The sequence below is a fragment of the Sorghum bicolor genome, chromosome 1 (genome assembly GCF_000003195.3).
Source record: "Sorghum bicolor cultivar BTx623 chromosome 1, Sorghum_bicolor_NCBIv3, whole genome shotgun sequence".
Lineage (NCBI taxonomy): Eukaryota > Viridiplantae > Streptophyta > Magnoliopsida > Poales > Poaceae > Sorghum > Sorghum bicolor.
The window spans coordinates 59,128,239-59,153,931 of NC_012870.2; the positions used below are offsets into that span (position 1 = coordinate 59,128,239).

Sequence of the window (25,693 nt, forward strand, 5' to 3'; positions counted from 1 at the left end):
AAGGTGAAGAAGAGGCGGATGGAGAAAACACTATCGCTGAAGATGACGATGCTCTTGGTGATGTCATTCACGACGCACAGAGAGATTGTGAAAGTGAAATAGAGAAGGCTAAGTTTGACCAAATGCTAGAGGATCACAAGAAGTTACTATACCTATCCGCCGAAGATGGGCAGAAAAAGCTAGATACAACACTAGAGTTGTTATAGTGGAAGGCAGAGAATGGTATATCTGACAAGGCATTTGGAAAATTACTGAAGATCCAAAGATGCTTCCTAAGCCTAACGAATTGCCCACCACTACATACGAAGCAAAAAAGATCGTCTACCCTCTAGGATTACAAATCGAGAAGATACATGCATGTCCTAATGATTGCATCATGTACCGTGGCCAGCACGAGAATTTAGATGAATGCCCTGTTTGCAATGCGTCACGGTACAAGATCTTGCTAGATGACCCTGGCGTGGAGATGACATCAGAGACGGTGACTACTTCCGTGGAGATGACATCATGTGGGTCCAGTTTAGTGAAGTACACCAACTTGTCTATATGGATGCTCTAGACAAGTCTCTCATAAGCTGCTACCGTCTGTAAGTGATTCTTTCTTTTAATCAATAATCTCACTCTAGCATATGTATGTATTCGTAATAACTATGCTCATGATGTGTAGACACATGATGAGAGAACTCAGATTGAAAGGGGACGATCGGATTGGTTTTATTGATCTGTATGACGTGTACAAGGACATAAAGACTAAAGATCAATTCGATCTGAGACCCAAGGAAATGGAGAGGAACCACCAGAGGTGCTTTTTTAACCAAAGGCATAAAGAGTTGATACTCTACCCTTACAATATGGGGTAAAGTGTTGTGTTATATCATGTCTTAGTCAATCTAGCACTAAGATATATATATATATATAAGTTGAGTCTATAAACAAATACAGGGATCACTAGATACTCATTGAGATTAAGATCAAGGAACAATGTATATGTGTCTGGGACTCAATGAGAAAAGAGCTAACAATGTACCAAGACATAATAGACATGATCCAGAGGTAAGTTCTATCATTCTTTAATAAATATCGATGCCTACTCTTCTACTTTAGTATTCTATACCTAATCAACGACCGATTTATTGGGCAGGACTTGGGCTTGGTTAAAACAAAGATATCATATGGATCTGAAAGCGCCACTTCCCGCTCCTATTCTATATAGGTGGGTGGCCAGGAAGCCCTATGGAACCAATTTATGTGGATACTACGTTTGCGAGCATACAGGATTGCCAATTTACTACTTGCAAAGAGGTGCTCAAAGTAAGTAACATGTGTATATAGTAAATTTATATCTTATTTATTTATTGAAACTAAATAAATCTTATGTGTATTAATGTCTTTTTCTTTAATTAATGCAAATGGAAGGAGTGGGAATTGAAAGAACAAGTTTTGGAGGACACAATACTCACCGTAGTCTACGAGACGATCGCAGGTTTTATCAACGATCATGCCATCCCGGAAGACGCCGACTTCCACTACAACCCTAGGTTGGGATTGAAGAGTCCAAACAAGGACAAACATGTGTATGACCTTTGAGTGGCAGGTAAACATTTGTATAACCTTTAACCGGCGGCCGAACACTTGCTTACTTGTATATTATTGTAAATGCAATGTGTGTGTATATATATATATATATATATATATATTCATACTTTATTTGTGTGCAATAACGCTCACGTATAGGTGTAATGTATACGGATAATAGCAGCGAAAAATAAATTGGAAAACGTATATAATTGAAAACCGAAATCAATAATGAATTGAAAAGAAAAATAAAAAACTTTTAGTCCCGGTTGATAATACTAACCGGGACTAAAAGGAGCTTCACCCTGTGTCGACGTCTGGCGAACCCTTTAGTCCCTGTTGATATTATCAACCCGGGTTAAGTGAAATCCCAACTCGCAGTGCGGAACTAAAGGTTCTTTTCGCCCGGGACAAAAGGCCTATCGTATAGCAGTGACCGTATACGTGGCTGAAAATAACAACTTTATCTATAAATATATTTGTAGAGACTACTCGCTTCCAGACCGATTTGTTGAGACAGCTTTCTCTATTAAAAAAAGTGGTGTTTGCTAAAAAATCAAATCTGTAGTAGTACAAACGGCACCGTATATTACTGGAAACTTGAATATTTATATGTGTGCCGAAATTTTCTCGCAAACACAGAAGAATTCGAGTTTCACTGTAGCCCAGCCTGGCAACTGGCATAGACTGTCGTTCGTCAAATCCCTATTTTGGAGTCTGCCTGCGCGGAGTGTGTTGGCCCGTAGCTATCGTGCTGCTTCTCCTTTGAAGCCGTCGCCTTATTTAGGGAGAATTGTGTGGAAGAGAGTTCTTTTGAACGAATATATATGTTGTGCAAGAGTTTGGAAAAAGTGTGCAAGACCTCGCAACCGATCAGTCGTGCTCCTGCGCACAGCATATATATTGTTTACACTTGTGCAAAGTCGTCACCACCTGTATGGCTGTTTGTATCTCCAGTATGTGCGGGCTTTTGTCTTCATTGAGAAAATGAATTAAACCACGCAGGCAGCATAGAAAAAGCCTGCCTCCACTTGGAAAATTCGTACACATATATGAAAACAGGAAACAGTAGTGAAGTGACGGCCAATGGACGCTAGCTAGCTATGGCCTTGTTTAGTTTTAAAAAAATTTTAAGATTCTCCATAATATTAAATCTTTAAATACATACGTAGAGTATTAAATATAGATAAAAACTAATTAATTATATAATTTTATATGTAATTTGTGAAACAAACTTTTTGTACTTAGTTAGTCTATGATTAGACAATAATTATTAAATACAAACAAAAATGATATGATGTCTAAATTTAAAAAAAATAGATCTAAACAAGACCTATGTATATGGAAACAGTAGTGCGTCAAGTTGATGCATTGCTGCTGACTATGAGGAAATGAAGAGACGTGCGCCATGCATGCGTGAGACATGTGGTCTTGCGCAGCACGGCTGAGAGCCGACAGCGACTCGGTTCGCGCGCGGAGGCTGCTGCTGCACGCCAGTGCTTTGCTCGCAACGCGTGGTACATGTGCCGCCCCTGCTATATATACTCATATGTCCACCTCGCGAGTGTAGTGTAGGCACCACTTTTGTTGTTGTAGCTAGCAGCGGCGCGCGGCGGCCGCGCCGGGTGCCGTCGTCGTCCTTGGGCGCGCACGCAGCCACCCGTGTGCCGTGACACGACTATATCATATATACTCCACACGTACGGCCACACGGCGGTGCGCGTATACTATATGGCTACGCTTCCCGCGCCGTGCATCATCAACAGCCACCAAGGCCGCCGCTGCCGCCGGTTCTCGTCGCCGGCGGCAACCCCCCATGGCCATTCCACCCATCTCCGCCGCAAGGTGTGCGCGGCGACGGCGTCCAGGAGGGAGGCTGCGGTGGCCCGGATGCCGCGGCTGGCGCACAGGGAGGTGATGCTGGAACTAGCGCACCAGATGGAGGCTCGTCTCGGCCCGTGGCTGCTGCCCTCGGAGGTGCCCGCGGACGTGGCCTGCTTCGGGGATGCCGCCGTGCCGGGGGCCGCGCTCGGATCCGTCGACGTTCACCGGGGCGCGCCTGGCTCCTCGGTACGCTTAATTGCTTGACAACCTGCCGCTCTCGCCTGCTTTCCCAGTTCCCAGTGTGGTTGTATTCCAAAGAGAGAAAAAAAAACTATTCAGCTCACTAGCTCATTCCAATATTACTATGGTTATACTCCCTCCGTCCCTAAATAATGCTATTTTTAGGAGAAAAATTTGTCCATAAATACTGCTATTTCTACTAGCATACTCAGTCCACCGGTCCATTTAATTCTCCTCGGAACTTGCGTGGTCCACCAACTCATTTAATTTCTTCTAGGGAGTAGTACTTTGGCGCATGATAATTGTTTGAGTCTATTCAGTTGACATTAAATGCAGCTCGTTGGAACCAGAGAACCATGGCTTAACGTGCATGATTAAATGGTGGAACCTAAATTAATTGAGGGTAGAATGATTTTTTGTTTGTCACATTAATCTGTCTGAAATCTGCTAGAAATAGCAGTATTTGGGGACGGAGGGAGTATTCATTTGTATTTCAAAAAATAGTAGACTTTAAATATTTAACTTTAACTCGTTTATTTTTAAATTAGATTTGAAAGAGTCTATAATAAATAAGAATGTATCCATTGCCGAAATCTTGCCTTCATACATGCATAGACATTGATGTACGACGATTGAACATATTTTTGTGTGGGGTTAGAGATGTCAATCAAGAATTCCTGTCACCATTAGGCTTCTATCCCTGATCCTGTGGGGGAGGGGCCCTATCTGCACGATTGTCTTCGAGCTCACTTCTTCCCCATCTCCATCTCGGTCAGCGAATTAATCTTTTAGAATTCTTGGTCCCCACTTAAATCTCTTACCAATTCCAATAGCCAATAGGATAAGACCATCAACTCATCGTCAAAACTCATTAAATTCTCAATATATCTGCATAAGACCACTCAGGCCTTGTTTAGCTCAAAAAATTTGCAAAATGAACACGGTAACATTTTTGTTTGTATTTGGCAAATATCATCCAATCATGGACTAACTAGATTTAAAAGATTCGTCTCGCAAATTATAAGTAAATTATGCAATTAGTTATTTCTTTTATCTATATTTAATACTTCATGCATGTGCTGCAAGATTCGATGGGACGGAGAATCTGAAAAATTTTGCAAAACTTTTTGGGAACTAAACAAGGCCTCAATGGTGTTTCATTAGAGTTTTATGAGCATTAAATTTGCTGATGTGGCACTGTATTAATGAAGAGAGAGGTGATAAGAGTTTTATGGGAGTAGAGAGGGTTTTATGGGGATGAAACTCTTCTGCACTATTTTCAAAATATAGATGCTTTGAAAATTGGGTCATAAAACCCCACTGGAGATGGCCTAAGTCTTGTACTAGCTACACACAAATATATCATTCATAAGAATAATATATCAACAACACTAGATTGCGTAGCCATAGAAAACGGTTTGCATGGTGGGTACATGGATACAGGAATATATTCCCATCCCTATCCCCACGAAATGGATGACAAAGAGTAGGGATAGGGAACTGATATATTTTCAAAGTTTGTGGCCCTACGCAACCCTCTTTTATTTACAAGTTTAGAAGTAGCTCATGCATTCAACTCTTTTATTATTTTAAAGTTGGGCAAAGCCCAATTAATTCCCACAAAAACAAGTCCCGATCATTACGCAACAAATTGTATATGTCGTTGCAATGTGTGGAAATGTTGCCACAATCTATCTATAGTTGTATTTAATATTAAAGAGCACATATTTCTTGCTTGATCGCTTCTAAAAAATCATCTTGGGTCCTCCACATGTCAATAAATCTAACCTAAATCTAATACGATAACCCTGCTCTTATCTCATCCATATCTCGTATGTGACATGAACTCACGATTTATGGTTATACGAGTTGAAACAACTCCTCAAGTCCAACATACGATTCCTAGACGTATTGAATTCCGTTGCAAACATATTGCATTTACTAGTCTATACCTATCTATAAAAAGCTAAAATTTCAGTCTGCCCCTGGTATTTTCTTCTGCTCCCGTCCGTTTTCGGTTTCCTTAGCCTCCTCCGTCTAACGTTTATAGAAGAGAAAAAGAAAATAAAAAACTTTCTAGGTTCCCAATGCAAAATATCCTATTACTTTGCCGCTCCCGTCGGTCAGCCCCCATGCAAAATCTGTACGATGGACGGAATAAAAAATTTTCTAGGATTGCCAATGTAAAATCTCCAATTTACTTTAAATTTATTCTTTAAATCGGCTAAAAATTGATAAATACGTAGTAATTCATAGAAAAATCTAAAAATTATAAAATAAATTTTATTCAGCTCCACATATGTAGATCCATACAGTAAATAAAAAATCATAAATTTTAGTACACTTTTTTTTTTGTTAGAAATGCTTGCCTATGCTTTTTAGTGTAAAATTAAAATTATAGTTATCTTGCTCCAATTATTATAAAAATTTTATGGTAGCCTATTTAATGTGATGCTTGATTCATATTTCATAGCAATCCTAATCTAAATAAAAAAATAATGCTAGCATCAAACTTCTCATGTTTTAATATAATACTGAGGTATATTAAAAGGTAATATTAGAGTGAGATAAGGTTTAATTAATTTCTATTTTTATTATTAAATAAATATGTCTTCAAGCTACGTATTATTGTAAATATTAACTATCTAATACCATAGATGTTATGGTATAACATCATATCATCACTTTCTAGGGTCATTTGATGTTTTTCTTCCGTTGCAACACACGGGCATATTTGAGGGAAAATTTCAGTCTGCCAATATTTTTCTGGTGCCCTGTTCGTCTTCCGTTGCCCGGAAACCTCCGCTCGTGCCCTGTCCGTCTTCCGTTTCCAACGCTGGTAAGAGAGAAAAGGATAATAGAATATTTTCTAGGTTCCCAATGCAAAATCTTCTATTACTGTCGCGGGAAGAATCGCTAGCCTCTGTGTCCCCGGAAGAACCGCTAGCCTCTGCCGTCCGCTTGTAGAAAAGAAAAAGAAAATAAATTTTCTTTCAAGGTTTCAAATACAAAATCTTCTATATCCTATTAGTTTAGTTTAGCTGAAAATTAATAAATACGTAATAATTCATAGAAAAATCTAAAAATTACTAAAAAATTTTTTGTTCAGCTCCACATATGTAAATCTATGTAATAAATAAAAAATAGATGCAAAATGTCCGTCCTATTAATTTGTTTTTCTTTTATTCTTTAATTCAGTTGAAAATTGGTAAATGCGTAAAAATTCATAGAAAAATTTAAAAATTACAAAACAAATTTTGTTCAGCTCCACATATGTAGATCCGTATAGTAAACAAAAATATCACAAATTTTAGTATATTTTTTTGTTGGAGATGCTTGCCTATGCTTTTTAGTGCAAAATTGAAATTGTAGTTATCTTGCTCCAATTATTATAAAAATTTTATGGTAGCCTATTTAATGTGATGCTTGGTTTGTGGTAAAAGTTTTAGCACCATTCCTGCATATCTCACTGATTTACTAATTTACCTAAATTTATGCTTGCTAAATAGTTTACAATCAATTTAAGTATGTAAAAATATAAAAAAGATGTTTCCACTACTTTTGCACGATGTGTTGTTACGTTATATGAACACTTCATAAGCCTATGTGTTCATAATATACATACATGTAACTTGTATATCATATTTTATAGAAATCATAATCTAAATAAAAAACTAAAGCTAGCAACAAACTTCTCATGTTTTAATATAATACTGAAGTATATTAAGAGATAATACTAGAGTAAGATAAAATTTGCCTAATTTCTATTTTTATTATTAAATAAATATGTCTCCAAGCTATATATTATTGTAAATATTAACTATCTAATACCATAGATGTCATGGTTATCAATAAAATAAATTATGGAATTTAAATTTTATAAAAAGGATAAATATAAATAGATTGATGTTTTTCTTCCGTTGCAACGCACGGGCATATTTGCTAGTAATATTAAAGAGCGAATGCATTCTTCTGTTCATCTTTCTTAGCTTTGTGTCTTTTCTTGTCTTGTCTAGGATCCCAACTCATGATTCGTGCTCATGTAAGTGAGAACTATGCATCCAGCAATGGTGTGAAGTCTGATTCCAATGCATATTGTAGTAGATGGTGCAGGCGCTACGTAAACCTCCAAGACACGAGACATTAAGATCACCGTGCAATAAGATATATGTTCTGATGAATATGTTTACTTATTTTGTGTAGAAATACAAATTTATCATAATTGTGTCGATGCTTACCCTGTAGCGGGGTGTTGGTTTTGGGCTCAGGAAACTTGTGGGAATTTAACTAACGATGTTATAATAAATCAGCAGACTGCAGAAAATTTATAAGTATATGTTCATGAGGTACTTGCTCCCTTAGGCCTCGTTCGGTTGAAGGGGAATGTGCTCTTTGGAAATATTCCAGCAGAATTCGTTATACAATTTGAATACGCTTCAGTGAGGAATTCCTGGCCGGGATTCAACTGAAACGAACGAGCCCTTATTAAAGTCGTTGATGGTTTTCTGTGCAGATCGACTTCATGCTGGAGGCCTGGTTCCACCGTGCGCTCCCGACCGGAGGCGCCATCGACATCACCTCTCTCGTCGTGTTCCTCAACGGCACCACCGACGCGCCCCATTTCCTCATGGAGCTCATCCAGGGCGGCCCGTCCTCCCTCGTCGTCCTCCTCGATCTCTTCCCGCGCAGAGACCTCCCGGTCCACCCGGACTACATCGACAAGTACTATGGCGCGACCAGCGTCGACGCTCATCGCATCAACATCGAGAAGATCCCTCAGGTCCGGCCGTATGTCTCGCCGTCGCTGCTGGTCCGGAGCCTGTGGTCACCGACGGCGGTCGTCGTCGACATCCAGTGCGGGGAGCAGGGTAAGGAGGCCGCGCTTGAGGAGATCGTGCGTGGCCAGCTTGCACACTCCGCCGCCGAGCTTCTTCATGTGTGGCTCAACAAGTGTGCGGGGAGTGTCGAGGAGATGGAAGAGACGGAGAAGGAGATCTTGGTGGCGAGGGACAAGATGATCTCAACCACATCGGTCAAGCTTAACCTGTCTGCCAACCTGCCCAAGATATTTGACAAGCATGTGTCCGATAGGGTAGTGGCTGAAATCGACAAGGCCTTTCGTGGGCCATAATGTAATACTGTAACTTCTTATATTGGTACCTAGACTCATCCGCCAGCCCAGCGAGCCACAATCTCTATTTTTCTTTTTCGCGCACGTTTTTTTCGTCCAGATTTTGACGCCTATGAGTTTTTTTTAAACAATAGCTATAGTCCACTAACACAAAAGCTGTCCTTATAAACTACTTAGCCTATATTCATTATGGTTGCTCTTGATATGTATAGTAAATATATGCATAATAGAGAATTCATCCAATCAAGTCTCCCTTCGATCTAACTCGCACGCATAGAGACATCGGACGCGCCGATGCAACGTGTCGATCGCAGAGCCTCAACGTCAGACGCTACTCAGAGAGGTCTTGAACTTGGTTACGCACCATCGGATGCGCCCCAGTGTCTGACGCGTACACCTCACGAAGCCCTGAGAAAAAACAAATTCGTCGGACGCCTGAGCGTGGGACGCATCGACGACTCACGAGGAACGTGCACACCCTTTAAACTCCTCCTCCTTTGTAAATGTTCCAACATCACTAAGTGTATACCGCACGTGCATGTGTGTTAGCATTTCAGAAACATTTTTCAAAGGAGATAGTCTCTCAAACTTGTCACGCCACTCGATCCTAACACATATGCAAAGTTAGATCGCTCAAGCGGCACTAGATGATCGATATGCAAACAAGTTTTCCCCTCTTGATAGTACGGCCATATATCCTAAATCCGGTCATAAACTTCTCTACACACCTATGACCGATAAAATAGAAAAGCCCTAGGTTATACCTTTGTCTTGCGCTTTCCATTCCATCTCCTCCAATGTTGATGCAATACATGCACCAACCAATTACCAAATGATATGATCTACTTCATATCATCACATGATTGTATTAGTTCATCGATCTTGACCTCACTTGCTCTTCACCGTTGTCAAGGTCCATCAGCGCCAAGTCTTGCTCAAGCTTCACCCATCACATGTTGTCCCTCGCTTCAAAGCCTCTGACTTGCCATTCACACTTGTAACCGGTCCGTTAAGCCAAGCCTCATCTTGATCTTCTCCACCTTGGTCACGTGACTCCATGTCATGTCTCATATGCAATGAGCTCCTTCATCATCACATAATCATATGTGGACTAATCTCATGTGTATCTCACATAAACACCATTAGTCCATCTAAATTGTCACTCAATTACCAAAACCATAAAAGGACCTTTCACATTGACCGAGCGATTGGTGGCATCGTCGTTCAATACAACCTCTATGGTTCCACCTCGCCCGTTGCACGTGCGGCGAGGGCTTAGGACCGGTGGAGCAGGGAGACAAGGAGGGCGAGGTCAGGGGCCTTAATTAGTGTAGGCAGTGGCATGGCGAGGCCTGGTGGAATGGTGAGGTGAGCGATGGGCGCATATGAAGCAGGGAGACGGGAACGGGGAGGTCATGGCGGTGGAGTGATGGTGTGGAGCGTTGCTAGTCGGAAGGGGCCATGTGCGTCGTCACCAGCTGTCGAGGAGTGTCTCTCCATCCGCGTCCTCATGTGGAAGAAACTTCCTCCATCCCCGTCCCCGCCAAATGTCACGGGGGAGATTTTTCCCCATCCCCATCCCCATCCCCGTGCAGGGAAGGGAATAATCCTGTGGGGTTCCCCGTACCCACGTTACTTCATATCAGTTTATTGATGTCAACTATTCACATATTCATGAATTCACATTAATGGTATACAAACAAATCCGCGTTCTACAAAGATTCACATTTGAGACTGATGAGAAAGTGAAGTATTAGGTTTTCAACTTTGCTTATATATCACAGTTATTTGACCTTGCAAGTATATGGGTCTTCGGAGTCGGGTCCCCACGGGGAGTGGGGACGGGGGCCTGCATACCATCTCCGGCCCCGTGAACCACGATATAGACAACTTTAGCCCCGTTTAATTTCTCATAGGGGCAAAATTTGTACCATCTCTGTCCCCTAATGGGTGAATTCTTCACGGGGAACCGGAGAACATGGCCCAGTTGACATCTCGAGCTGCTACCATTGTTATCACGAATGGCAAGGTGAGAAGAGGGTTACAGCTAGGGACTGAGGGAGGTAAGGCGCTGGCCGAGGATTGTGTGCCAAGGCCCGAGGGGCAGGTCGCTTGTCGTATGCGGTCCATGAGTTTCCTACTAAGGGTGACGTCGATTGCATGACTTCCGTGACTTTTCTTCTCACATCGATTGCGAGGAGGCGATTGCATGGAAGAAAAAGGATGATCTCAAGACAAATATCGCACCAAAAATTATTCATACTTATTTTTTTAGTTGTAGGAGATCTCTCATACTATGAATTTGAGATAGTCTTGTATGTGAACTTAAGAAAATTATAGAATCCCACCTATGAATTTGAGATAGCCTCATGTGCTAACTTAGAAAAGTTATAGAATCCCAAAGATAAAGGCCAAAAGACCAAATAGCCCCTTGCCTTATCTTCCGCTTCTCATCAGCCAGAAGCAAAAACGCACGGGTCGTGGGCAGCGGGCTCGCAGCTGCAACTAGGTCTAGGATAGAGCGAGGATAAAAAAAAAAAAAAACTAGGATAGAGCGGGGCGTCGGGGCGCATCCGCCGCCGCCGGCGTCGGCAGTACACGCGCGCAGGGGGCAGAGGGGATTCGGGGGCTCGTTGCGTGGGGCGGCGGGGCGCATCCGGCGGCGGCGCGGGGGCGGCTGCGGCTCCCGGCCGCGGGGCTCGGCGCGCGCGGGGCGGCGGCGGCGGCGCCCTCCGCCCCTCCCCAATCCTGCCCCAGGCCCCAGCCATCCGGCGGCTGCGGATCCTCGGCTTTGCAAAGGTGGCCGGCGGCTGGGCCCCCAGCGACTCAGGGCGGATCCATTTGAAGTTTCAATTACCCCAGCTCTGTTCTGGATTATCCACTGCTGATGCCCCAAGTGAAGGCCGCCCCTACGCTGGTGAGCTGGCTGCTCCCGGCAGCGCCTGCCATTTGCCCCGCATTGGTGAAGCTCAGAGCCCGGGGATTCTGCAGCCATGTCTCTTTCCGCTCGGTGTCTCAGATTTCTTGCTCGTCAGAGTTATCTGGTACTGATAGAGGTCATGGCAAGGAGATGGAGGAGTCAGAATTCAGTGACGAGATATATGCCGAGAATGGCGCTGAAGAGGACGATGAGACAGAGGATTTAATTTGGAGCAAAGAAGAGATTGATGCTATTTCGGCGCTCTTCGACCGGCCGATGCGCCAGAAGCCCCTGAAGCCGCCAAACCCCGCGAGGCAGAGGGCGCTCCCATTGCCACTGCCGCACAAGACGAGGCTGCCCGTCGCTCCTGCGCCGAAGCAGCACGTCCGCCTCGCTGCAAGAGCGGGGCTCTCTTCTCGCGCTTCCGTCAGCGACCAGGTGCGCAAGAACCCGGAGTTCCTCCTCGGGATTTCCCGGGAGATCGCCGTGCTTCCTCCAGAGCACGATGTCTCCACGGTGCTCGACCGGTGGGCGAGGTTCCTCCGGAAAGGCTCCTTGTCACTTACCATTCGTGAGCTTGGGCACATGGGGCTCCCAGAGCGCGCGCTGCAGACATTGTGCTGGGCTCAGAGGCAGAAAGCTGTGCCATTGTTCCCTGACGACCGGGTTCTTGCTTCGGCCATCGAAGTTTTGGCACGCTTTGACCAGCTCAGAGTGGACTCTGCGCTGGAGCAATGTGTCCCCACGGCCAGCCGTGCCGTTCTTGAGGCCATGGCGAGCGGGTTCATCAGGGCAGGGAAAGTAGATCGTGTGCGCAAACTCCTGGAACTTGCAAGGATCAATAACAGGACGCTGCACCCCAGCATCTACGTGAAGTTGATGTTGGAAGCCACCCGGACACCTGAAGGCTATGGGCTTGCATCGGCATTGGTCGATGAGCTCGGCGAGAGACCGGACTTGGAGCTGCGTCCGCAGGACTGCACGGCTGTCATGAAGGTCTGCATAAAGCTCCGACGGTACGCAGCTGTCGAGAGCCTGTTCAGCTGGTTCAGGGAGTCCACTGGTAGCCCCACAGTGGTGATGTACACGACAGTGATCCACAGCCGCTGCCGTGACGGGAGGCACCGCGAGGCGCTGTCCCTGGTGTGGGAAATGGAGCAGGCAGGCTGCCTGCTTGATCTGCCGGCCTACCGAGTTATTGTCAAGTTGTGCGTGGCATTGCAGGATCCAGAAAGGGCTCTCCGCTATTTGTCAAGGATGAAGGAGGCTGGGTTCATTCCAACCGGCGACATGTACGACAGTCTGATCGAGGGCTATTTGGCAGATGGAAGGCTGGCCAAGTGCCGACAGCTGATCAAAGATGCCGAGTCGGCCGGCGTGAAGCTGGACAGGAGGCTGCTTTCGCAGTTGTCGGGAATCGGAGGCAGACATCCTTAGTTGACTCTGATGAGTGTTGTTGACATGTGTTATGCACGGGTAGAATCAGGACAGGAACACCAAACTGTGTAGAAGCAAATTATCTGTAGCATTTATTGTAGAGTAATAGCAAGTGTAACTTGACAGAAGATTGTGAGCTATTCTTTTGGTTGTTGCCCAGTTACCCTTGTACTTTCCAGTAAAAATCCTGAAACTGCTAATGCATGCATGCAAGTTCCTCTTCTGACCATGCCATAAACAGTCTCTTTTAAGCTCTTAATCGATGCAAGAACTGGGTTTCTGAAGCTGTAGCTTCAAGACTGCCCAGTCAGCAGTGATGAATTTGTGTAGTTCGATGCCAGGAGCCCAGGAGACTGCTCAATGCTGAATTTGTGTTCATCCTTGAAGAGAAAGCCTTGGAGTCCTGACAAAATTTTTGGGCATACTTAGAGACACCAGTGTTCACTGTGACTATGATCACAGCATCAGTGCATCGAACCGTAGAAAAGATTTGTAATTATACCTAGTGCTTTTATTTGTGCTGTAACATTTGTTACCCTCATTGTTGAAGGAAGCACCAGATTGCAGAAGCAGGTTTTCTTGTCGTTGCTGCCGAGTTCCGCCTGTACTTCTCAAGCAAGCGATGATTTCGTGACAAGGATGAATTTGGTTGCTGCCATGAGCTTAAGCTGAAATCCTGAAACTGCTAATATGCCTGCCTGCAAGTTAAACCTTTTGCTGCATTCTTCCTTCTAACCTTACAAAGTTACAGCGAACAAGTATTTGTCTCTTGTAAGCTTTTTTATCACTCGCAGCAAGTAATGAACATCTGAAGCTGCACCTTCAAGATTGATCACTGCTGAATTCGTCTACTTTTATTTATGCCAGTGGACTGATCAATGCTGGATTGGTGTTCATCCATGGATCCGGAGAGGTCTGATAATGTTGGCATACTTTGGTTTGGTGACCTATTACCATAACTCTATGAGCACGGCATCACTGCATCGATCGTATCTGGGAAATAGTCTTGACACAAGAAATTTGCTTTACGCCACTTGCAAATTGCAAAAGCTGCAGAAAGCCAAACCAGCAAGGGTACCCAAACGGCAAGAACATAGAAAACGTTTAGATCGAGAGACCAGAGGGAGGGGAAGGGGAGGGAAAAGGAAAACTGAGCAGGAGGCCGGTGTCTGGGTGCCCGCCGTCGCCAGAGGCGGGCACAATGCCGCGTCTCCGCCTCCCTCTGGTCCTCCTCCTCCCCATAGCCCTCACCCTCCTGCTCTTCCTCCTCTTCCCATCTTCCCCACGCCCGCGCTCGCCCCCGCCGCAGCCGCTCCCCTGCGGCGCCGCGCTCTCCGATGCGGCCGACGGCCGGTGGGTGCCGACCCCGTCGCCCGCGCCGCCGCCACTCTATTCTCCGTCCTGCCCCTTCCACCGCAATGCCTGGAACTGCCTCCGCAACGGCAGGCCCCAGCTCCCGGCGCTCTCCTGGGCGCCCACCCGCTGCGGTGGCGCCGTCGTACCGAGGATCGACGCCGCGGGGTTCCTGGCCGCGGCCAGGGGGCGACGGATTGGGCTCGTGGGTGACTCACTGTCTGAGAACCTCGTTGTCGCGCTCCTCTGCGCGCTCCGCTCGGCGGACGACGGCGCCCGCAAGTGGAAGCGGCGTGGCGCGTGGCGCGGAGGGTACTTCCCGAAGGAGGACGTCGTCGTTGCTTACCACCGCGCCGTCCTGCTCGCCAAGTACACGTCAGTGAGTGCTCTATGCTACTGATAGCTGCTGCTTTACCTGTTTGTTTAGTTTTTAACATAGCAATAATTAAAAGAGCAATCCTTCTAGTACTTCTCTGAGATTACCATGAATGGTACCTAGACTAGATAAGAGGTGTTAGCATCCTCTCATTAATGCATTGCCTTGGATGCAGAGAGCGCAGTTGCAAATTTGTGAGTAAGGAGGGCAGATAGAAAATATGAGTTTATCTATCTACTACGTTTGCAGTAGTTGTAGTTTTCTACATTGCAGCAGTAGTTATATCTGAGATGAGATGTTTCAGTTGCTTGGCTTGTTTAGGATACAAACATGCGTCCGAGAAGAGTTCTTAGAAATTGGAACAACTATTGAAACATTTAAAAATGTAAGACTGCAGTGCGGTGCCATTACATGAGGTAGAGGGCACGATCTGAGTCATGTGGGGAATTCTATAAAAAATGATCTTCAAGGAAGATGCACATGCAACAAACACGTACTGCATTCCCATAGATGACTAGAAAGCACAAAAACAACACACACATTTTACAATTCAAATTGTTCATGTTTTTAAAAGGGGCTAATTGTTGATGATCGGTAAACCATAATTCTATTTCTAGATGTATAGGAAAGATACTCCACTAGTGGTGCATGCTGCAACACAGTTCACTAAAAAAATTATTTTACACATTAGCCAGCCTGTGTTTTCAACTTTCTCACCATAATTAAACTGTTCTGATCCATAAGCATGCAAAATGTCTGTTTTATCTTTTTTTGCCTTTTTTCTCGAACGACACAGAAGAGCTGTGTGGCATTTCATTAAGAAGAGAAAGAATACAAGGAGAGGCCAGCAGCCAAGTCCCAAGGATATCTAGTTACAGATGCACCACTTACAATAGAGACTCAACCTCGACCAAGCAGGCCTTGATCTAGATGTCAAGGTTAAGTGACCTGATGAGTAGTTAGTGGAGGTTAAGTGACCTGATGAGTAGTTAGTGGAGAGCTGATGCACCAGCCAAAGACCACAAGTTACTTCCATTTGCCACTGCCTGTAATACTACCGAAATACAAGGCCTTGCACCCTCAAACAACACAAGCATTGTGATGTTTCCATATCTCCCTAGACAGAAGGATGATGAGGGAATTCTTCTCTTTCTTGATATCCTTAGGAACAGTTTTGACCCAATTTTAGGAACACCATGGCACCAATTGGCAGCAGGTTGAGGAGCAAGGGCAGCCAGGCCCAATTTTTGGATGATAAACAACCAAACCTGCCTTGTAAAAAAGACATAGGAGACTAGAATATGTTGAATTGTCTCATCTTTATCACAAAGGGACAAGCACTGGGATGCGGCAGCCCTTAGCCAAATGATCTGACGTCCAGTATGTATTCTTGATCACCAACCAGAAAAAGAAACTTGCAGCGGAGCTGGGCCCATGATTTCCAGATGCATTTTCATTGCACAAACTTGATGGAACCGAGAAAATATGCATTGTAAGCTGGCTTACTATTATAGGACCCTGATTGGGTTAGCGCCATATGTTTTGGTCTGGCACTTTTTGCTGCAAAGCAAAGTTATCTAGCAGATCCCACAGGACTTGTACAGTCAGTGCTCCCTTAATGTCTGCCACCCATCTCCTGCCATCAACAGCTTGGGAGACTGTCCACTGCTTAATTGCTTGTTTAGAGATTATCTTGATCAGGTTTGGAGCAAGCTCTGCCACTGTTTTTCCTTGCGACCAGTGATCAATCGAGAACCTGCTATCAAGATCTCCTGCAAACTAGGCTTGAGCATTACATGGCCATGAATTGGTAAACCAGCCCATGGCCAATCATCCTCAATTTTCTGTAACTAGAGCCAACATATGCACAAAGCCCATCCCATGATCTTGAAGTTTGTTATGCCTAAGCCACCATACTTGAGGGGTCGCTCAACGTGCTCCCAGGAGACAAGAAATTACATCCATTTACTTGCTCCCTACCTTTCCAGAGAAAGCCCCTTTCTCTCTTGTCAATAGCTTTGATAACCCACTTACGTAAGGCCTTGTTTAGTTCCCAAAGGAAAAAATTTCACGACACTGTAGCAGTTTCGTTTGTTTGTAGTAATTATTGTCTAACCATGGACTGACTAGGCTCAAAAGATTCATCTCATCAATTCCGACCAAACTGTGCAATTAGTTTTTATTTTTGTCTATATTTAATACTCCATGCATGCGTTGAAAGATTTGATGTGACGGAGAATATTGAAAAATTTTGAGTTTTTGGGTGGAAGTAAACAAGGCCTAAATCCATGGAAATCATTGGGTAAATAGGGATGGAAGTCAACACTACACAAACAATAATTAATTGTCCCACTTCATTCATGAGAGAGGCTTTCGAGCCCAGGAGGCTGTCAGCCACCTTGTCATTGATAGGTTGGATCTCAGTTTTAGTGGGTTTGCGGACTGTTAGGTGAAGGCCAAGGTAGGTGCATGGGAATTCTTTGATCTGGCAAGGTATAACTTCAGAGATGACTGCTAGCTCATCATCAGACCATCCAATAGGAGTTAGAACTTTTTTGCATACTAGGTAGCGTGCCCGTGCGTTGCTACGGGATATCTAAAATTTTATATTAAAAAACACAAATCATCGCACGATATGATAGCAATACTGTAAAATTAAATATTAATGTTAAAGTGATATTTTTAATTAATTCAAAAGGTAAAGTTTGCCCATGTGTTGATCCAAAAAAAAATATATAACACCATGATAATTAGAGTTCACCCATGTGTTGTAGTATTACTAAAAACAATGTGTAACCATGGACTCTTTACCGTCTTTATTTTTTAGCCTTTTTGACTTGCGTACGCACTGCTGTGTAACCATGGCCGCCTCCACCTTCTCGCTTGTGGGGCAGTCCACTCGATGTTTTGTATTGGATCTCTGATGTTGCAAGCCTGAAGGTATAGTGAACAAATAATTTAGGTTAAATGGCCAGCCGCCAGGGGCTAAAAGGGTAAAAGTTTCTCTAGAAAGGAAGTGCAAGTACTAATAAGATAAAACTCATCGCCATCAAGATCACAGGAAATAGTTGTGATTATCCAACCAAGAAACAACATCAAAACATACTCTGATTCGTGAGATATCTTAGCAGCGGCCATGTCCATTTGTGCATAGGATAATTATTGATATGAAAAGATCTATTCCATCCATATCAAAGTCAATGGAGACAAAAAATTATTTCCAGCCATTGCAAACCTTCGATCAAAATGCTTGATACATAAAAACTAAGGATATCGAATTTTGTGCACATATCTAGGTGAATGAAAAATCTCACACAACAAAAAAATACCTTACAACGAAGACAATTCTGATTTTTTGTGAAGCTTTGCGCCTTTGTGTCACCTTTCTCATCAAAAACACATCTGCTTGAAAACAGGCATAACCAATAGTGATCAGCAAATCCTTGGCTACTGAGCATTTTAGCATCATGGGACTAACAGGAATTCAACAAGAATTTTATCATACAAGCATGTGAAGATATCATATGTGCAGTAAACTATCCACCGGTTGGAAAAGGCTATCCCAATATTCACCAATCACAAAAAAGGAAAGAGGTTTTCATTCCTCAAGATAAGGCCACATATAAGAAGGGATAGATGAAGTTAAAGTCATTCTAGAATAAAAGATGACCCCTGGTATTTCAAACCAATAAAAGATGACCCTAAGTATTCTGGAATAAATGCCTGATTATGGAGAATCAAAGCAAAGATCAAACATCCAACCATCCTATTATATTTCTTCTGCCTTTTTACCACCTCCATATGCCATCAGCAATAAGTCTATCGAGTTCATCTTTAATAAATGTTCTCTTTTGAACAGGTAAATGTTGTGCCTAACCATAAATTCTCATTAGGTGAACATGTCAATTCAAGGTTTCATATTTAAAAATCATCTCTACCAAACTATTTTAGCTTAAGACTGTAAAATAGTGAAATGTTTTGTTCTATAACATTCAAAATGCCAAACAAATTGCTTGAGTTTGAAATGCTTGAGCAGCATGGCCAGCATAAGTGCAGTGTGATCTTCATAGTAAGGAAAAACATAACCAGAAATATATTTGAATATGCTGCTGGCATGAAGCAAATCCAGTTTTTTAGGAATACCGGTCTGATGGCAATAATAATCTAGTGGCAAACCTTGTAGAGGATTTTAATTGTGGCAGCGGTATTTTCTTGTATCCGATTAGATAGAGACCCCTGCAACAATACAAATAACAAGCGTGAGAATATAAATCTTAATCTGTGGACATGAACTGAACAAATCGCCAACAGTGCCCATGTAGTTATATATGTTCCGCAAATAGGCAAACGTGCTAACCACAGACATACAGACTGTGACAGAACGATAAATTCTCAACAGGTGACATCAATCTAACCATAACCCTCACAGAAAATTAGATTAGGCATTAATGCAACATGGATCAAATTGTGTTCTTTACCCAGAAAATAATGTAACCAAAAGACTATCTATACGACAACAATGCAAACGCTTGACATAAAAGCCAGCAGACCAAAAATAATGGATCCCCGTCAGTTAAAATTTTATACTAAAATACACCGATCACACGATAAGATAACAATACTGTGAAATTAAATATCAATATGAAATGATATTTAACCTAAAAGGAAAAGTTCGTGAAATTAACACGGTCACGGAGAGGACAGCACCACAGTCTCTTAAACTTTACTGTATAGACCTTACCATGATGCAGGTAATATAACTTTTTATATCACAGCCTCCAAATGTATTTGAGAAAAACCAAATACTTAAAATAGCTCAGATCATTATGTAGAAGCATCCAAGCCATGACATACAAATTTCACAAGATTGCATGAACAAATAATTGGTGTTAGCAAAATTAACATTAAAGCCTTGAGGGTAAAAAATAAAAACAAAAACAAAAAAGGATAATCCTTACCTACAGCATGTTAAACTTGACCTAATGCTGAATGTGCAAGACATTGATTTAATATTCCTTGCCTTTTAGAATGGCATTGTTGTTATGCAGAAAAAAGTTTCAGAAATACATATCATAACTCTCGCAGCAGCAAGAAGCCACTCGCTCCCATGATCCAAGGACAATGGCAGCAGCTAACACATCACCTCTTGCCCTGCTGCTATCGATCCACACACGCAACCACCTAAGCCATCGCCATCTCCGTCCGTGAGCACAAATCTGCAGCAAGCTGCAGATTTTCTTTCTTCTCAAGCTCCTAATTTCTCTCTCAAATTCGAGCACCAAATCACACCCTGTCTTAGTTGAATAACCAAAACCAACACCATGGGCCACTGCTCAACTCAATCCAAGGCATGGCCTGCATTCTCTGTTCCACCAACAGCAGCGGGCTACTTCTACACATCTATATATTCAGAACACAATAACTTATGCTCAATTAAAAAGATCAGAAACTAATCCATGAAACCCAAGAAACTCGGCAACCAGCAAAATCCACTCCCATTTTCAGATTATCAACATGCCAGTTCAGAACTTGATTAGATATATGACTAAATAAACAATTAGTATGCATACATAAGTAATCTGAGCACTAAAATTCAGATCTTCCAAAAAATCATCGCATGGCAGTTGCATTCCCTCTCCGTTTCTCAAAACAAAGGTATATAGGTTCATCAGTTAGAGGGGAATTTCATGTCAGATTCAAAGTTTTGCCCAAATTTCGAACCCCTAACATCAGTGGTGATCAGAAAACTCACGGCCGAGTCAACGTCGTTGCCACGGCGGCGCCACGACCGAACCCCTCAGTGCAGTCGCCTCGCCTTGGCACTGTTTGCCTTGTGTGAGATCGCCATTGCCCCTTGATGCTGTGCCCCACCGGTACCAAGTGCACCATCGTTGTGCATGTTGCTTCAAGTGCGTGGCTGTCTCCATCACCGGGCTAACTCAGATCTGCACACCAATGGAACTCATGTGGGGGTGCTGCCACTCCTCACTCCGGGCACATCGGCTAGCGCTGCCGGCCGCTGCGCCACAGCCATGAGCACGCCTTCTTCGCCCACTGCATAGGCCACGCCTCGCTTGCCCGCGGACCGCCGTGGCATCCATCGCGCCTGCGGTGATCAAGGTTGGAGCTCGCCCGCAACAGGGCAGCGCCGCCAGGACCAGACCTCGTCCGAGCCAAGGCCCTGCTGATGAACCAAGGCCAGACCTTGTCCGAGCCAAGGCCGGTCTCGAGGCGGGGCGAGAGTGGCGGACGGCGCTGGCGGGCGAGGCGAGGCGAGGCGACGCTCGGCGGGCGAGGCGAGAGCGGCGGACGGCGCTGGCGGGCGAGGCTCGCGGGGGCGGGCGAGGCGAGGCGAGGCGACGCCCGGCGGGCGAGGCGAGAGCGGCGGACGGCGCTGGCGGGCGAGGCGAGGCGAGGCGGCGGACATCGCTCAGTGGGCGAGGTGAGGAGGAGAGGCGCGTGCGTTCGCAGGAAGGTGGAGGGGATCGAGGAGGGGATGTCGGTCTCTGTTTGTTTCCAAGTACGGTCTCCGTTTATTTCCAAGTGGAGGGGATCGAGGAAGATGAGGCTCGCGGACGCACGGTAGGGCGGCAGGACGAAACCAAAACCGCACCAAAAAAATGTTCATCTTCTAGTCTTTTTAGTTGTAGGAGATTAGTATTCAACCCAGAAGCATGACCAAAGACCTCAAGCTCCCTTATGAGACAAAGGTCGTTTCTTGTTGTTGGACGGATGAACAGCCATACATCATCCCAAAGCTACATTTTTTTTGTTCATTTTCTTGGTATATGTTGTTTTGATTTTTTCCTACTAGTTTTTCGTTTATACCCATGAAAAGTTGTATCTGACTCTGACATAACTAGCTCACTTAGACCATGCTTACACTAAACATTGATGTTCTTGCTAAGCTAACTGTATATACATCCCCTCTCAATATCTTTCAATCAAAAACACTGCTACCAAGGCACAATGCAGGCCATATTCACCTGTAGAGATCATTGAGTGCCTGCTTCTTGCCTTCATGATCATCGCCAATCATGGTACCATATCATTATCTCAAACCTTTGTCTAGAAGGATGAAGTTTTGCATGATTTTAATGTCATTAATTCATTAGATATGGAGGATCTCCATTGTAAATATAGTTGCACAAAAAAAGAGTTTTCTTATATGCTTAGGGTGTCTCTTTGGATGATTAATAACTTTAGCCCACCACAATGTCATAATTTTTTATAACTTCATACAAGCATAGTCAGCAAACTGGTGTGAGCATGCTTGACCATTGCAAGTAGATGCATTTAGGGAGGATTCAAAATTGAAATTAGATTCAAATACGCTTTGAACTAGAATTGATAGAAGAAAAGCTATTGCTAAATGCTTTGTTAATCTCTTCTGATGCCCATTGCATACAGATCACAATCAGAACCTTCACCACACGTCTTTGTATCTATAAGGGGCACACTGTTTTTTTTACCGGGGGTACTAATGGTGCTTAGAGGGCCTTGAGCTGGCAGCTTGTGTGGGGGCCTGGACCCCTGCTCAGCTTAGCATAGGTCAACGGTCCGGCCCTGACATGAGGGTGTGATGGCAGGAGTTGGTAGTATTCCAGTGGGAGTTGGGATGATGCTAAGGGCTTGTTTGTCACAGCTCAACTTCACTAGTGAAGCAGTTTTTTTAGAAAATAACTTCATGAGCAACTTTATAGGTGAAGCTGAGCTATTTTGGAAAAAAAATGTTTGGTAAAATAGCTTCACCAACTACTTTATGCATAGATGAGAGAGAGAAATGGGGGGGAGAGAGCTGCAATAAGCTATTTTTTTTAGCTTCATCCCAACTCATGTCTTTGTGAGAGGAGAAGAAAAATAGCTTCACCCATGAAGCTGTTTTAGAAATAAGTGTTTGGCAAAAAAACAGCTCATGAAGCTGCTGTGAGCTGTACCAAACAGGCCCTAAGTAGGCCCTGTTTAGATTGAGGCTGCTAAACTTTAGCCAGCTAAACCGGTTGCTAAACTTTAGCCACCCCTGTTTAGTTTGGTGCACTAAAAGAGCCTTTTAGTCCCTTTTAGTCAGGGTGTTTAGATCCAAACGGACTAGAAGGTGAGGCAGTCTGGGCTTTTAGTCCATTTAGCAACCCCTTGGTGACTAATGGCTAAATGCCCATTTAGTCCTAGTGTTTAGGTAAAAATGGACTAAAAGGGACTAAACTTTAGCAGCTCAATCTGGATCAGTTGCATTTGTGGTTATCTGTTCTGGAAGATCTTTTCTCGATTTCAGGTATTTTTGATGTGCAAGGGACTAAACTCCTATGGTAGTGTTGTTCCCTTGAAGAAACTAAGGATGATATGTGGCAAATATTGTTCTATGCTGTATGGTTAAGTTGTGTATATTGTTTGCTCAAACGTGAGTAATTGTGCCGTTGTTTTGCTCTTCATTGTACATCTCTATGTATGTAAATCAGCATGTACTGTAACACCCCAGGAGGCAAATGATATTACTTATATTTGCCACATAAAGTTCATATTTCTTAAACATGCGGCACTTGGACATTTCTATTTCTTGCACCTGTGTTTTTTTAGAATAACAGGATTGCATTTTTTTTATACTTCACATAACGAAATCATGAAGCTTACTTGGTGGTTAATGATGCAAAGGTGGCATCCTGTGGAGAATTCAGAAGAAGATAGGAAGGATGGAATAAAAGGAACATACAGAGTGGATGTTGACATTCCTGCTAATGATTGGATAAATGTCACCAAGTTCTATGATGTGCTAATTTTCAACACCGGACACTGGTGAGTTCGTTTTCCCCAAATGAAGTCTTTCTCTCTGCATACTAGTAAAGTGAAAAGACCATTCCTTGTTTATTTGGAGGCAATGGGATTGTTCAAATGTTTCTTATAGTAGTATGGTTGCGGCTCTCAGCTTCATATCGATGTCATGTTCATTCATAAAAGGGTCTTTCTTGAACAAGAACAGCCTTCAGTTATTTTCACCTTTTATTGTTAATTTTCTTGACAAATATGTTTGTTCATGAATATACTAATATGTTATTATTGTCCCTGTTGTAATGATTTACACATTTCTCCATATCAGGTGGGATAGATATAAATTCCCAAAAGATACTCCCCTTGTTTTCTACAAAGGAGGAAAGCCAATTGAACCTCCACTTGACATACACAGCGGACTGAAAGTAGTCCTCAAAAGTATTGCTTCTTACATCGAAAGGGAGGTTCCTAGGAAAACACTGAAGCTGTGGCGGACGCAGTCACCTAGGCACTTCTATGGAGGTGAGTGGGATCACAATGGCAGCTGTGTATCTGATAGACTTCTTGAAGAGCATGAGGTGTGGTTCTGACGTTCAAACTGTTTAAATTCAGGTTATGCATTTCAAAGTTATGAATTGTTTATTCCTTTTCACAAATCTTGCGCAGCTCAATTCTTGGTTTGATCCCCGGTTTGGGGGAGTGAATAAAGAAGCGAGAATGGTGAATTTAGCAATTCAGGAAGCCCTAGCTGGCTCAGAAATCCCGTTCCTCAACCTCACTTACATGAGCGAGTTCCGTGCTGACGCCCATCCAGCTATCTGGCTCGGCAAGAAGGACGCGGTGGCTGTCTATGGACAGGACTGCATGCATTGGTGCCTGCCTGGCGTGCCGGACACATGGGTCGACATCTTGGCTGCACAGATCTTGCATCACTTCAAGCAAGGGAAAGGCTAATCACTTTTGTTTTCTTAATCTGTAGTTATGTGATAACTACAGCACATATTATAGATATATGTAGTTTTGTGATACAACTCTTTAGATTTGTAATTTTAGTTCCAAACTACAAGTTAATTTAGTTTTGTAGTCAAACTGATAGCCTTTTGAAACAAAGTAATTTCATTAGGTCTTGCATAATGTGATAGTGATGCCACAAAATAAATGGACCCTACATTGGGTAATGCGCAGCCAAACCTCAGCGCTATTCTACACCGTAGGTGCCACAAGTCAAAACTAAGTAGAAAAAATACTGAGTAGTACTGAACAATGTTCAGTATTATCCGGTCGTAAATCCAGTACCACGAAATATTGAACAATACTGAAACACGAATAACAGTTTTGTGTAGAATAGTATTCTACACCTAGGGTGTGGAATAACGCTTTTTTATCTCTAAAAAATATTAAAAACATTTGTATCTTTAAATAAATTTACTAAATGGGACTAATTATACATCATAAATATCAATATTTTATTATATATAATTAGTCAAAGTTAAAAATATTTGACTTCTCGAGACGCGAGAATAACACTTTTATGTAATGGAAAGCATTAATTTTGAAATAAAACCCTGTTTGGTAGAGCTCCTTGGACGCTTAAGGTTGTAGTGTTTAAGGAGGTGTTTAGAACCACTCTACAAACTCTGCTCCATAAATTTCACCATGTACAAAAAAAACTAGAGTTTGTGAAGTATGTCTTTAAGTGTTCTCACAACTCCACCTTTTTTTTCTTGAACGGAGTGTGTGGAACTTAAATCATTTGACTCAAAAACATGGAGCAGAGCTGAAAAACGTGAAGCAGAGCATCCTAAACACTCACTAAATAAGGGTTTGGTAGAGTCTCTTGGTTTCGATTCTGTGTAGGTCCCAAAGCATATTCTTGCCATCTTATAATCCTTGTAGGCATAAGTTAGTGTTACTTGCCTAGCATGTAGCATGATGTAGTATACTCTTTTTGTCCCAAAATAAATCAACTTTTAGGGTTATTCTAAGTAAAACTATCTTAAGTTTGGTTAAATTTCTAGAAAAGAGTACCAATATTTATAACACTAAATTAATATAGCTATACACATCATGAAAC

The 25,693-nt window shown here is 43.2% G+C and overlaps 3 protein-coding genes and 1 long non-coding RNA gene across 6 annotated transcripts; 3 read left to right on the plus strand and 1 right to left on the minus strand.

Annotated features, from left to right (window-relative positions):
- On the plus strand, nt 3,158-8,854 carry LOC8062831 (red chlorophyll catabolite reductase). The gene is made up of 2 exons (XM_002464937.2): nt 3,158-3,645; nt 8,153-8,854. Exons 1-2 carry the CDS (start codon nt 3,307-3,309, stop codon nt 8,768-8,770), a joined length of 957 nt encoding a protein of 318 aa, XP_002464982.1. The 5' UTR covers nt 3,158-3,306; the 3' UTR covers nt 8,771-8,854.
- Nucleotides 11,462-13,356, plus strand: LOC8062832 (pentatricopeptide repeat-containing protein At2g01860). The gene has a single exon (XM_002464938.2). The coding sequence runs from the start codon at nt 11,658-11,660 to the stop codon at nt 13,125-13,127; it is 1,470 nt and encodes a 489-aa protein (XP_002464983.2). The 5' UTR covers nt 11,462-11,657; the 3' UTR covers nt 13,128-13,356.
- Nucleotides 13,557-24,825, plus strand: LOC8062833 (protein trichome birefringence-like 12). Of its 3 annotated transcripts, none has more exons than XM_021447815.1 (4): nt 13,557-14,859; nt 23,480-23,646; nt 23,948-24,197; nt 24,286-24,825. In XM_021447815.1, exons 1-4 carry the CDS (start codon nt 14,329-14,331, stop codon nt 24,571-24,573), a joined length of 1,236 nt encoding a protein of 411 aa, XP_021303490.1. In that variant the 5' UTR covers nt 13,557-14,328; the 3' UTR covers nt 24,574-24,825. The 3 variants fall into 3 exon arrangements, with proteins under 3 accessions (XP_021303490.1, XP_002464984.1, XP_021303498.1); XM_002464939.2 differs by having other exon boundaries at nt 13,558-14,855; nt 23,506-23,646; XM_021447823.1 differs by having other exon boundaries at nt 13,561-14,859; nt 23,506-23,646.
- Nucleotides 18,074-19,626, minus strand: LOC110430314. The gene is made up of 4 exons (XR_002447654.1): nt 19,598-19,626; nt 19,033-19,092; nt 18,186-18,258; nt 18,074-18,105 (listed from the first exon to the last, which is right to left on the minus strand). It is a non-coding gene; the product is annotated as an uncharacterized LOC110430314 (long non-coding RNA).

What these genes read in the sequence shown, in the direction of transcription:
- LOC8062831 (XM_002464937.2), top strand. Translation starts at nt 3,307, where the DNA reads ATGGCTACGCTTCCCGCGCCGTGCATCATCAACAGCCACCAAGGCCGC. An exon ending in GGGGCGCGCCTGGCTCCTCG is followed by an intron (nt 3,646 to 8,152) that starts GTACGCTTAATT and finishes TTTTCTGTGCAG; the next exon opens with ATCGACTTCATGCTGGAGGC.
- LOC8062832 (XM_002464938.2), top strand. Translation starts at nt 11,658, where the DNA reads ATGCCCCAAGTGAAGGCCGCCCCTACGCTGGTGAGCTGGCTGCTCCCG.
- LOC8062833 (XM_021447815.1), top strand. Translation starts at nt 14,329, where the DNA reads ATGCCGCGTCTCCGCCTCCCTCTGGTCCTCCTCCTCCCCATAGCCCTC. An exon ending in TGCTCGCCAAGTACACGTCA is followed by an intron (nt 14,860 to 23,479) that starts GTGAGTGCTCTA and finishes GAAATCATGAAG; the next exon opens with CTTACTTGGTGGTTAATGAT. An exon ending in GACTTCTTGAAGAGCATGAG is followed by an intron (nt 24,198 to 24,285) that starts GTGTGGTTCTGA and finishes AATCTTGCGCAG; the next exon opens with CTCAATTCTTGGTTTGATCC.